The sequence below is a fragment of the Stenella coeruleoalba genome, assembly GCF_951394435.1.
Source record: "Stenella coeruleoalba genome assembly, chromosome: 4".
Taxonomy (NCBI): domain Eukaryota; kingdom Metazoa; phylum Chordata; class Mammalia; order Artiodactyla; family Delphinidae; genus Stenella; species Stenella coeruleoalba.
This window is the reverse complement of record NC_137149.1, coordinates 73,206,436-73,220,820: the sequence shown is the minus strand read 5'-3', so window position 1 is coordinate 73,220,820 and position 14,385 is coordinate 73,206,436. Positions and strand designations below refer to the sequence as shown.

The 14,385-nt window shown below is 38.2% G+C and overlaps 1 protein-coding gene across 2 annotated transcripts in view; it reads left to right on the top strand.

The window, feature by feature from the left end:
* The first annotated feature begins 1,100 nt into the window (after positions 1 to 1,100).
* CHIC2 (cysteine rich hydrophobic domain 2) overlaps positions 1,101 to 14,385 on the top strand; it is a 51,345-nt gene continuing 38,060 nt past the window's right edge. The window contains exon 1 of one of the 2 annotated variants that reach the window (XM_079920252.1): positions 1,101 to 2,033. In XM_079920252.1, coding sequence (XP_079776378.1) covers positions 1,915 to 2,033 — 119 coding nt within the window. In that variant the 5' untranslated portion in view covers positions 1,101 to 1,914. The remainder of the gene's footprint in view (positions 2,034 to 14,385) is intronic. The other variant, XM_079920251.1, reaches the window with a different exon arrangement.

Here is a 14,385-nt window from a genome sequence, read left to right as displayed (position 1 = left end):
CTATTATTATCCTCAACTTACACATGAGGAGCAGAGAAGTTAAATGACTTGTCCAGTGTCACATTGTAAGTAGCAGAGCTGAGATTCAAAGACAGGCAGTCAGGCAGGCAGTTAATCACCAAACCAAGCTGCCTCCTGTGTGCTCTGTTACCGCCCTCTGATACTCCTCTGGGAGCACTCGACAGGATTATGATTGCTTGCCTTAGTGATAAATAAGCTACTGGAAGGCAGGAACTGTACCTCATTACACACACACACACACACACACACACACACACACACACACACACACACACACACACATACCCCCCCCCCCCCCACAGTGCCTGCCACATGGTTGGAGCTCAGTAAATGTTTGTCGAATGCATAAATGTACTCAGGAGAGACACATAGCAAGTCTGATACTATCTACTATGTTTTTCCTTCATCTTTTCTTGGCTAACTATGCTCATTTTCTTCAGCCATTACCAGTAGGAGGTTCTTTGGCATTTCTCACTCACTATCCTAATTGCCCTCCCCTGCACTTTCTCAACTTTAACAACGACCCACCTAAACTGGTAGAAGTGAACACTGTACTTGGAGAATATTCTCACCAGCACTGGGTATGACTACCCTTTCCTGCCCGCACAGTGTATGTTCCTTGTCCTGGACTCTCTCAGGAGCCTACTCCTGCCCCTGAACTATTTGCCTGGGCAGGTTCTTGACCATGAAGCCAAGTGCCCAATGTGAACCTTAAGCCTTTACTGGTAGTCTAGACTGGTAAGGGGAATCCATTAAACGGTACCTCCCCTCTCCTTCCTTCACTTTTCCTTTCCTGGGAGGAGCTTAAGAACTTAGGGATTTCCTAAGTTCTTACGGGAGAAAAGAGGTTATAGCTGGTGAGGAAGCTGGGGCAGGAGAATGCTTCTTCTAATCTGGAATCCAGAGAATTTGTCAATTTTGCTTCATGGCATGACTAAAATGAGTTTTCTTGTAGGGAAAAAAAATCAGCATAATTGGCCTCATCTACTGGACTATATTTAAGGGGATAATGGGACAAGATGTTTGATTTTAGATATGTTTTGAAAAATCCTGTATTATAGTGGACAAAAAATATTTGCAGTGTGTCTGTTGAGTTCCTCAAATTGGAAAAGTACAGACTCTGGTTCTCATCACAGACTAAAAAGACTGACGAAAAGCGAGATTCGATTGTTAGATAAACTGGCAACCACATACACAATAAATTCTCTATTCCAATCAGGGTTTTTATCTTTTGTTGTTTCGGTTAGACATTACTCTGGGGAACTAAGTGCCCCACTGGACACTCAGAGATCTGTTCTTTGAGTCGGGGTCAACGCCACCAGCTCCCAGAGACACTCCCCTCTGTGGGTCCGCGACCCCTCTGCTGGGGAGCGGTGCCGCGCCTGCGGGAGCGCGCGTCCGAGGAGCCGTCGGCGAGTGGAAGTGGAGGAACGAAAGCGACCTGGGGGAGCTAGCGAGGCCTCACGTGCGCGCTCCCGCCATCCAGCCCGCGTGCTCGCGCGCCCGTTCGCCCGCCCGCCCTCCCGGGAAGTCTCGCGATGCCGTAGCCCGGTGCTCCCGCTGCAGGAGGCGCAGGCTGTTGCTGTGGTTGCCTGAGTTGCTGCTGAGGCGGCGGCGACGGTGGCGGAGGCGGTGGCGGCGGCGGCGCTGGTGGAGGTGTCGGCTCTTGGGCGGATGTTGACATTGTGTTGTTGTTATTGCTGACGGTAATGGCGGCGGCGACGGCCGGGACCCCATCTCCTCTGTAGCCGACGCCGAGACAGCCCGGAGTGAACTCCGCGGCCTCGGAGCCCGCGGCAGCGACTCCCTTCAGCCTCCGCCGCCTTGCCAGCCCGTATCCCGGCCTCAGCCCCTGGACAGGCCCCTTCGGGCAGGGGGCCTCGGAGGCTCAGGATGGCGGATTTCGACGAGATCTATGAGGAGGAGGAGGACGAGGAGCGGGCCTTGGAGGAGCAGCTGCTCAAGTACTCGCCGGACCCGGTGGTGGTCCGCGGCTCCGGTCACGTCACCGTGTAAGGCCCGGAGGAGGGCGAGGGCGAGGACGGGAGGTGCAGGGCTGGGGCGGGCCCTTACTCCGCGGGGGCCCTCTCGCCGCGGTGTGCGTCTGGTGTCGGAGGCCTGCGGGAGGAGTAGGCGACCAGGAAGTGAAAACTTGCTTTATTTTCATTGGTTTCGGTCTCTGAAGTGGGGACAGACGCTGCCCTCCCTTCCCCCGCACCCCTCTTAGTAGGCCCTTCGGGCCTGGGCGCCTTGACGGATCCCAGAAGGAAGGTTATTCTTCAGGGTCTGCCCTTCCGGCCACTCCTTCAGCCTTGGGGTGGAAATACGCATTTCTGAGGTGTCTCCCCCTGTTTTCTCATCCAGTTACCCTGTGCTTCTGTCTCCTCGTCTGTGCCTTTAAGCCTAGTGACATATGGCTCAGAGGCCAGATGTGGGCCGGGTGAGACCCCAGTGACGATCGGTAATGAGTGGTTCCCTGTCCTTGTGTATTTCACACACCCACAGGTCTTCCCAGTTTCTTGCAGAGTCAGTTTCTGCGGAACTAGTGCAAGTTCCTGTAATTGTATATGATAAAAAGTATAGATGAACATATATATTTAAGATGCAGAACGATGTATGCTTACACATAATTAAAAAAAAAAATCTATGTGATGGGCACACACCGCTCAGGTTACTGGGGGTTCTCAGTAATCTAAGTCCCTCCTTTGGGCATGAACTCTGGGATGGCTTCTTCATTTGATAAGGGTTCCTGTAAGTCCAACTGGCAGCATTTTAAAAGCGCAATATTATTCAAACAATAAGGAAGGAGAGCTTTCTGAAAGGTCATGACTAATAAAGGAATGTGAAGACTTGAACCAAATAATGAGCTGTCCGGAAGCAGGAAGTTTTGTAATGTTTCTCTGAGAAGTCCAGAGTTTTGTACAACTTGAAGTATTTATACTGTTTTTCATTTTAGATCTCTGTTCAAATCCTAGGTCAAACTTCATGCTTGTCAGATATCTCCCCACTTCACCTTTTTAGTAAAATAAAAGGGCCAGCAAGTCTGAGACTGCCTGGAACACTTTTCATTATATTTTTGGTTTAGGGTGAGTGGGTCTTGCAGTGAATAACTTTCAGTGAAACAGTAAGACTTTTCATATAAGACCGTCAGCAAAACCCTTGCATTTCTCAATACATGATGTGATCAGCCATATTGTTGTTTGGGTGTGCTTATGTAATGCTTTGATTTCTTTAGCACCTGTTAGTTTATATTCAGGTGACTTAACCAGGGTGAAAACGCTGCCTAAGTGCTGTCACAGTGCCATGAGAAGACAATGGAATTTATCACCACAATAACAGTTACTTAGTATTTTAACTGTTATCACCAGCAGAATTAAGACATGTAACCAAATATAGTGGGATATTAAATCTTTTTTTAACACATATCACAGAAATTTTTAAGTCTTCAGAGCCTGCCATTTAAGTTTTGTTTGACTATTAGGACCTTTTTACATTCTTTTAAACCTAAGGAGTGCTTAAAGAAGAGTTTTCAAACTTTATCATGTTGTCTGCCCACCCTGCCCCTTACATTCCTCTTGTCAAAAAAAAAAGCTGGCAATATTTTATTTAAAAAGGTGCAACTATAGTTATAATGTTTCCTCTGTTTAAGGGAAAGAAAAGCTAAGTACTTTCTTGGGCATGATGGAAAATATAATAGGCGAAGTGCTCAGAACCAAATAGGTGATTAGCAAATTTGATTTTAGTTGGCTGCTTAGAGAAGTTAACAGAGTGGAGAGAATTAGTGGTGGTTCTCAATGTTAGTTGCCCATTAGAATCACCTGGGGAGCTTTAAAAAAAAAAAAAGCCGTGTCTTTGCCCCAGTTGAAAGCCAGTTATCTAAGTGAGTGTCCCAGGCTTGCATAGCTTGTTTAAAAAGTTCCACAGGTGATTCAAATATGTACCCAGGATTGAAAACCATTATTCCAGAGTATAAGAGGAACTATATGCCACCAGTAAACAGTATGCCTTTCTACGAGGGGAGTTAATTTTTCTGCGATCTCCCTCAGCAACTTCTCTTTCTTTCCTGTTACCTTGGTTCCAGGCTCTGGGTTCAGATCTATCCTCTGCCACTTTTTGGGTAAATTATTTATATCTAAGACTCTTCATTTAAGATGGGGATAGTTATAGTCCCTCACTGTTAAAATTATTAAGGATTAATTGAGAAAATACATGCAAAGAATTCATCACATTGTATGGTAATGTGCTCAATAGATATTAGCCTTTATTATCATTCACACACACAGTGTTCCACTTTGAGAAACATAGGAGTAAAGCACAGTACTAAGCAATCCGAACTGCCGTTTTCAAACCTAATAGTGATTCACTTTAGTCTTGTTTTTCCATTTCTAGACAATTTGTATGAGGTTAAATTATTGTGTGAAATATTTCAGTGAGGATTAATAAGAATCTTTCTGCATTGAAAACCTAATCCTGTTTTGTGGTGCCATATATAAATATAGTAACTAATGCAAAACTTTTTTTACATGACTCTGTCATACATAATTCACAGGCTTACTATGCCAGTAGGAACCCCGTTAACACCTATAAAGGTTTCTGAAATTGGTGTTTATGGGTTGCTATACCTGTTGAGCATATTCAGTTTTTCTTGCCTTTAAGTACAAATGGGGGGACTTCTCTGGCGGTCCAGTGGTTAAGACTTCGCCTTCCAATGCAGGGGGTGTGGGTTCGATCCCTGGTTGGGGAGCTAAGATCCCATATGCCTTGCGGCCAAAAAACCAAAATATAAAATAGAAGCAATATTGTAACAAATTCAATAAAGACTTGAAAAATGGTCCACATCAAAAAAAAAAATCTTAAGTATAAATGGGAAGAGCTATTAAAATAGTTATAATAAGACTGGTTAAGCTTATCACTGCAGCTGCCCTACCCCCTACCCATTTATTTAAACTAAGGAACTGTTCAGAGCCCTTTTCCCTTGAAAGGCAATTATAGTGTAATGTATAGAATCATCTGTAATACAGATCAATCTGAAAAGATATAGATCCATCCATATGTGTTTTTCACAGATTTCACTTTTGAGTAGACGCTTATAGTTGAATATTTCTACTCTTTTCTCCCCCTATGATTTACTACATCGTATTATACTATTACTCTCATTTTAGACATCACTATATTCTCATATGATGTAATTTGGCACGTCATTATAGTGACGTGAGAAATTAAGTCACCTTCCATTTTCTACTACACAGGCAGGTCTTGGTTAGTTTTGTGGCATAATCAGATTTTGGGAACATAAGTATTTAAAATGTATAATTTGCCTAAACGAAGCCTGCTTTAATGTAGTTTCTAATAAAATATTTTCATGTTGACCCCAAATCAGGCTTAAACTGTGTACCTCCATTAAGATCAGTATTCTTTCTTGATATTCTTCTAGATGAGTATAATAATTTCCTTCATTTTTGGATTTGCATGTAGCAATATGAAACAGGGTGGCAGCTCCAACAGGAAGAAATCTTGTGCAGAAGCATATTTTGAGGAAAGTGGCATTTGAAGGAAGAGAGGGAAATGATAAGTTCCTGTTATTGCATAATGTTTATGTACATGTAATTTAAAAGGCTTGAACTCCCACTTCAATTAAAAGTAGATTTCCTGTGTGTGTGTGTGTTTGTGTGTGTGTGTGTGTTTGTGTATGTGTGTGTGTGTGTGTGTGTGTGTGTGTGTGTATTATTATGTAATGAAGATGAGGGGAAAAAACTGATTAACTTATTAGGTGGTATTGGCCAAATTTGTTAATATTTTTAAATTATGGTGTTCTTTGCCCCTTAGAATAAATTTGTGTAAAATATAATGATCATTTGTTGAAGAGTTTAATTTTTTACAATGATGATAGTGATGTGTTAATATAAAAATTAGAATTTAAAACTGGTTTTAGGCCAGTATTTCCTATCTAAACTATCATTATAACTGACATTAGTTCCTGTCTCATTTCATGCCCTCCCATATCAGAATCAAACCTGGAGCTTTCATAGGGCATGTATAATCTTTGACTTCTAAAATAAGCCCAGTCATAGAGCCAACTTATTTTACTGGGGTTTGTTTCTAATTTCACTAAATTATTGTGTCTTCGGGTACTTTCTTCTGAGGTATAATCTTCCTGTCATGTCCACAAATAATTCCTCATCCTTTACCAGTTTTTATCAATGGCTGTGGGACATCATTCTCTTTGTCTTCATCTCAGTTAAGCTGTGAAAATTGAAAGATTTAGAAATGTGACTTGAAAAAATATGGGAACACTTGGGATACAATAGGATCTTTGCATAGGAGACATCACAGGAACACTTTAGTGTATACTGACCTTTCAGATGGTAGAGTTAAAAAAAAATTGTCTTGAAATGTATTGGACCAAGACTGCTTCTAGATGCTGTGGTTAGCAACAAGAGACCTGAATATGATTTGCCCAAATAACAGATTCACTTTAGTTTAACAGTTTGTTTTAAACTTTATAACTCCCACCTCCTCTCTTCCACCCGACATAATTCCATTTTTAAAGATTAAATTTGTTGTTTGGAGATTTTTGAAGATCTTATTGATATTTCTGCACAAAACTGGATAGTTCTTTGAGGGCAGGAATTATGCTTCTTGGTTTTTATTTCTCCATTGCTTCATATAGTGTCTGGAATGTTATAGGTCCTGAAATGTTCTCTAAATAAATGAGGTGATTGCATACATCTTTGGATCTTGTTAGAATTGTCAAAGGAATAACTGTTTTTTTTGTTTTTTCTGTACCTACCAATGAAGGCAAACAATATTTTACAATAGAACTCTTATGAAATCACATTTATAAGATAAGTGGCCAGTCTTATTTCATTGATTTATTTACTGGCCGTGTTGTGCGGCTTGCAGGAGCTTAGTTCCCTGACCAGGGATTGAACCCGTGCCCTCGGCAGTGAAAGCACAGAGTCTTAACCACTGGACCGCCAGGAAATTCTCTGGCTTCTCTTTTTTTTTTGTTGTAATGTATATATTCGTTTATTAAAAATCCATGCACAACCATATTCATTTTTGTAAAAACACATACAAATGAAAAGATGCATGTTAAATACATTTAATTGATTGCCTAAGAGGAGAGGAAGAAAATACGAGCAATGTAAATAGGAATAAAAGGAAATTAATTCCCATGTCATATACCTATCATTTTAAAATAACAATAAAATAAGAATGCCAGGGAATTGAGAAGCCAGGATACCAAAGGCAGAGAAGAATAGGGGTTGATGCCCAAGTCTGGGCTTCTATTTGCTCCACATGATTCACAGGGCAGGCTGATGTCTTTTCTTAAAAAACAAAGTTTGGTGAATGTGAGGAAATTGTCACCTAAAGTAGATATTTTTTTCCCAGAGAATTTTCTTACTCCGTATAATTTGAGAGGAAATTAGTTTGATTTAGAACATAGCATTGAATGTATCTCTGATAATATGAAGGAAAAAAAATGCTAAATGTTTTAACTGGATTAACTGCCAAAAATTCTCAATGGGTAAACTTTCTTGAAGAAATGAGAAATATGGTAGTAAACTGAAGTTTCAAAATTTTACTGTATTTGAATTTGAAATTCACATGATATTCCAGTCCAAACAGTTCAATGTGGAATTTCTGCCTGCCAACAGATGTGAAATTAACCAGTACTTAAGATTTTATGTGTCTAGCTAAGTGGAATATAGGAACTAAATGGTGGGACGTAAATGATATGAAATTATTTATGATGGTAAATAATCAAATACTAAATATTATTATTCTAAATAACATTACTCTAAATAATAATGTTATATGAGAGCTGCTCTTGAATTCCAACTTGAGTTTATATTCCTAGCAGGTTAAACACCTAGGATATTAGACTAACTATATACTCAGAAGGGAATCTTTTAAGTCTCTCTAGTATCTATGTCTGGCTTAGCTTTCAAATCTGTTATAAAGCTACTTAAGATTTCATTCACGATAAAATTAAGCTTTAAAATATAACAGCAACAGATGCTGTTAGGTATCCTTACTCCAGTATCTTCTGTGTAAGATTTGTTGGTGACTTTTCATAATTTGTTTCAGAATCCACTTGTAAAATCAGATCTTATACCAGTGTTTCCGTGTTCATGCAGTCTAGCTTAATCCCAGTACAATATTTTTTAAACTTGCCTAATCATCAGAATCACTAAGGACATTTTAAAAAATATACATTTCGAGTTCTTACCCAAGACATCCCCAATCAGAATCTTTAGGGGAAGACTAGGAATTTTTATTTTTAATAAGACCTTGGGTGATTCTTATATCAGATGCATTTGGAAAACAATAGATGGTACTGTGGAAAGAGTGTGGTCTTGGATGTCAGGCAGATTGATTTCAGTTCTCAGAAACTTCCTAACTGTAACCATTAACCTTTCTGAACTTTAGTTTTCTCATCTGCAAAAGGGATATCTACCTCAGAGATTAGGTGTGACAGTCAGAAATAATTTATCTGATTACCTGGACCCATAGTAGGCATTCAGCAAATAATTACCATATATTTTGATATTTATCCCTTCATGCATATTTTTTGGTTAATCTTTACTGTTTTCTTGGAAATCAGTCTGAAATGTGACATATGCTTTCCTGCTTTAAAGCAAGATCCTGAGCATAAATCAGAATTATCTGATTGAGTAGGGGAAACATTTAATCAAAAGAAGATACTAACAGATTGGTGCACAGTGATGTTCTTCGAGGCTGTTGAGGTATTTTGGGGTTTGAGGATCTTCTCTGAATGACACTTTCTTTTGAATTTCACATGTGAGAGATTTTACTTTCTGTTTACATTCTTCTTTTCTTTCTAATTGATCAGCTGTAGGTTGGAAATGAGACAACCAACCTTATTAGAGCTATGTGTGAAGTAAGAGAAGTTGGTTCTGAGTGCTAGACTTAGATGCTTGAATTTTAATACTTGGGTTTTAAGATACTTGTTTGCTCAGAGTATTTTTGACTAATCATTATCAACTGTCTTATTGAGGTTTCCTGATAAGTAATTTAACAAGTATTTATTAAATTTTATGCTAAATGTCATGTGAGTCTCTGGGTATATAGTTACGAATGAAACATGCATAGTTCCTCTGCCCTCCTGGAGCTTACAACTAATAGACAAATTATGTCTGAGAAAATTGCTGTGAAGGAGACCATTAGAGTCTCTGATAGAAAATAATGTGATTAGGGAGAACCCCTCTGAGAAGGAAACATTTAGGAAGGGTGAAAGAGTCCTGTGAAGAGCACTGCAAGTCTGGAGAACAGCAAAATAAGTGCAGCTTCCCTGAGGAACTGAAAGGATACTACTGTATTGTGGCTAGAATGTAGGAAACAAAGGAGATAGTGCCTTGAAATGAGATTGGCGAGCTCAGGTAGGGGCCAGAAAGGATTGCAGAGAGATTAGAGTGAAACTAGGAAGAGTAGTTAGGAGCTCTTGGAACAGTAAAGATGAAATGATAGTGGCCTGGTCTAGGGTGATGGACTTTAGATAAAGGAGGTATTTCAGTTCTAACTGTAAACCATCAAATTTAGCAACTTTCCTATGAGGTATGGCAGAACTCTCATTGGCCACTTTTGCCATCTCATTCCCCAATTGTGGTATTTTTTGTTTTGTTTTTGGTTTTTGTTTTGGCTTTGTGGAGGGTGAGGTCAAAGAACTGTGGCTGCCCTTACTGTTGACTGGAGACTGTCTTGATGACATACCTACATTTCCTGTTCTGCTGCCACATGGCAGCTAGTATGCCAAGAGAACAGCATGTGGCAGAAGTGGAGAGGGGCTTTCCCACAAGATCGTGGATTTTGAATTGAGGACCTTTGTACCCTTTAGCTACAAGATGTGTGATGTTTGACAATGATCTGTTCATTAGGAGGAAAACACTATGCTTTTTACATGTTTACACTTAAAACTGAATTGTCTACCTAAGGATTGAAATTTTCTCAAAGATCTGGAAAAATGATTTTCTTCTTCTTGAGCTCTTTTCCATCCTACATCTAGTAAGTGAAGTTTACTTAGGGTAGAGTTGGTTGGACTTTGTGTTAACTTACCTTTGTTCTTTTGATTGATAAGAAGTGAATGTTTATGTGTATCTCTATTTGTCTGTCTGTATGCTTCCTGCAAGAGCACCTTGTTTTATTCTCTTTGATCTTGCATTGTATTGATAATTACAATGGAGTCCTTGATTAGTGCAGTGAAGGAGTTCCTGTGTATCCAGCCTTCTTTCTCTGCCCTTTCTAAACTATTCAATTATAAATGTTACTTGAAATTGATATGTTGGTAGTCTGTACTATAAACCAATTCAACTATATATTATTTCTTAAATGAACATAATTTATTGTATTGCTCATAGTATTTATATAAATATGAAGAATATTCTACAATATATATAAATTAGATATATAAGGTCTTTTTTCCTTGGTCTGGTACAGGTAATGTAAAGTAGTTGAGTTGGATTAGTTGAATCTCTAAATCATCAGACGTTAATACCATGAAGTTTAATCAGTATACATTTACATAACTTTATTGCTTTATATGTAATCGTCTCTTAATACTTGAAAATACCTTAATAATTGAAACTTAGTAAAATTCTAATGCTAGAATATTATAGAACTGTGTATAATTATGAGGTTATGATAGACTGATTGTAATACATGATTTAAATAAATTTTTGATTTCACTAGTTTATGAATGAGATTATACTCTCACAGAGCTGGTTGAACCCAAATGTATAGAATTTGGTCACACAGTTAAAATTTTTAGAGTTATATTATGAGACATATATATGTCTCCAACTCCAGGGGTTCTGTATCTTCTGGGTAAATATAGTACACTTTCAGTTCTATCCTTCCATGAGCCACATTGATATTCAGATGTGTATTAAGGCAGCCAGATGAATTTAAAGCGTGATTTTTATGCTTTGAAATCTGTTAATTTCTTCTATGGTTATGGCTTCATCTCCCAAAATAGCGAAAAAGCTGATTCCATTGAGCTCAGAGTTCAGCATTAGGAAATAAGTGTTGTCTTCACTTGCCATTTGCATAACCCATGTGTTCAGGTTGAATCTGAAATTTCTATTTCATATGTGTTGTCATATCGACAGGAAGATAAAATTCTCTTAGTCTATAGATTTGTACAGGTCAAGTGTCTCAGAGTTCAAAATATCCAAAACTGAATTTATAATCTTCCCCCCAAATCAGCTTCAAGTGCAGCCTTCCCATTTTCAGTTGATGACAGACCTGGCATCCTATTTGCTTAGACTAAAAAATCTGTGACACATTCTTGATGTCCCCGTTTCTCTTTCACTGCCTCTAATCTGTCAAGAAATCAATCTCTCGGCTCCGTCTTCAAAATATATCCAAACTCTGACCACTTTTTACCATCTGTACTGCTGGTGTGAATTATCATTTTCTCTCTTCTGCCTTGTACTCAATACTTTTCTTCCCCCTGCTCCCACCTTTGCCTCTCAACCTTTACGGTCTCTTTGGTACATCTGCCACAGTGATTCTTTTAAAACATAAGTCAGATCACGTCTCTTTTCTGTATCAAGACTCCCTGAAGCTCCGCATCTTCAGAATTAAAGTTCCTTTTAATGGCCTGTAAGACCCTACCTGATCTGGCCCATTTCTCTGCCTTCTACCATTCTTTCACTTGTTTACCCCAGTCTAGGCACACAAGCCTCCTTTCCATTCCCCGAGTTATTCTAGGCACACTTCTGGTTAGGGCTTTGCACTGGCTGGTTCCACTTTCTGGAATATTCCCCTCCAGATACCCAAATGGCTAACTCCTTCACCTTCAGATCTTTCACAATTATCTTAATGCATCCTACCCTACTTTCTACTTAAAATTAAAACTCCTCTACTTCCTCTTACTCTGTGCTTTCTCTTTTTTCATAGTGCTTCCTCTGTCAGAACGTGAGGTGAGCCAGGCTTGGTAGAGTACAAACTTTAGACAACTTTCTCTTGCAAAGAGGAAAACTCTCAAACTTTTTTGACAAGAATAAATGTTTAAAACTTTCTTGCTTTTTTACAGCAGCTGTTCCACCTATAAAATGTGAACCCAGAAAATATTGCCTTTTTTTTTTTTTTCTTAAAAACTTTGAGACTGCATTTGACTTTTGGGCCATAAATGACCCTGAGAAGCATGTTGTCTTACCCGAGGCAAATAAAACCAAAAGGTAGATTTGCTTTGTTGAGATGATATACCTAGTTCATACCTGAACCAGGGTTAGAATTCAGGTATTCTGTCTCTCCATTGTGTTGCTCTTATATTTTCACCACAGTAACTTCTTTGTGCTTTCAAACTTTGTCTCACCTGCCTGGATTCCTGGCCTCATGCTTGTCCATGATGGCTACAACTGTTTAATTTTGCCTGGCTTTCCTGAACCCAGCACCTCTCTATGTACCCTGTTTCCTCCACATTACTCCTGACCTTGACGAGGTTGGCAGAAAGTTGGAATATCTTTGACAGTTAACAGTAGCCAGTTTTATCATCGGCTATTCTATTTGCTAAGCTATTTGAAGAGGATATTTGTGAAGTCATCGAGATCTGGACATTCTCTAATTTAGCATTATCTATAGTGGACATTAAATGATAATATTGTCAACTTTATTAGAAGGATGATAACCATAATAAAAAGTAAGCATACATTTACATTGTTTTATAATAATGAAAGCAGTTAAACATACAGAGTTTATACTGTGCACTGTTGGTGCTTTATGTATATGAACTCATTTAATGAGTTAGGGGTGATTATTATCCCTGGTATATAAATAGGGAAACTGAGGCTCAGAAAAGGTAAACTTGATCAAAGTGACACATCTAGAAAAGGCAGTATCAAGATTTCTATCAAGGCAGTCTGGCTCCAGGGTATTGTTTACTTAATTGCTTTTATTTTATTGAACCAGAGCAACAAACTTAAGCATTCTCTATATTATTCATCAACAGAAACACTTATAACAAAATCCTATACATTTTGGGATTTTAGATACAAATGTGAAAAGCTCAAAAACAGATTTTTTCCCCTAGATCCGTATGAGAATTTTAACATTTGTTATGTGTTAGTTTTATAATTTCTGTTTGATGGAAAAAGTTTTTTCCCTCCAATTCTCAAATATTTTCTCAATTTAGAGTTTCCAGTTCAAGGAGATAAACATTTTCTATGCTTACAGAGAAAGTTATTAGAGGCATTGTCCTGTAGTAGAAATTGCCCCGGGCTTGGGTTCAGGAAAATAAGGCTCTAGCCTAGATCCTACATATTAATTAGCTATGAGACCCAAGCTGTTTGCCTTTTATGCATCAATTTCTTCATCTGTAAAATTAAATGTTTGGACTAAATGATAGTTGTGGTCCTTTCTAGCTCTCAGATTCTGAGATTCTGTTGTGGAATTAGGAATTATTTTTTTCTATTTAATTTTAAAATTCTTTACAGTATATTTAATATGTATTTAAATATACTTTAAAAATCCTTAAAATATACTCTAAAATATACTTTAAAACTAGTAGAATTATCTTGAAATCTAGACATGTCAATTGCACATATATTTCCTTAGGCTGAGTTAAAAGTAAAAACAAAACTCCTTTAATCATCTACTTTTTCTTCAGGTTTAATGCTTTTTCTAATTATAATGAAAAACATAAAGATTATTAAAAATTGGAAAGTAGTACTTCCCAGTGAAGCAGAAAATAAACCATCTATAATCACCAAGAGGAAAAGGTCATTTAATATTTTGGTGTGTTTGTTCCTAGTCCTTATTAAAATATTTTGTTTAGTTTAAAATACTAATATATGTAATTATTGAAAATTTGGAAAACATGAAATTATGAAAATGAAATGTCACCCATAATATTTTTGCCTAGGGTTAGCCACTATTAATATTTTGATGGATAAACTTTTTCTGTTTTTCTATGTATATATAAATATTTTTATTAAAAATTGAGACCATACTTATAAAGTATTTTGTACTCTGCATTTTTCATTTAACATATTGGGAACATTTGCCAATTTATTACAGGTTCTTACATAGTCTGAAACATTAGGCTCTGTTAGATTTCAAAGAACAGAACCACCCAGGGGGCCTTAAGCAGTGCACGTTTTTTGTAAGAATGCATGGAGACTAAAGAAGACAGGAAACTTTGCCATTGTATAGCCAGACTTCAAGGAGACTGGAATATTATTATTTTGGATAATTGAGTGCAGCTCTGGTGATGAAGTTATTCTGTCATTTTTCTCAGCAGCAAGTGTCCTTTGGTCTAGTGGTCTGTCACAGTGACTTACCTTCTTTCAGTTCTAGCTTCTGCTGTTGCAGTTGTGAACTGGCAGATTCCTTTTTGCC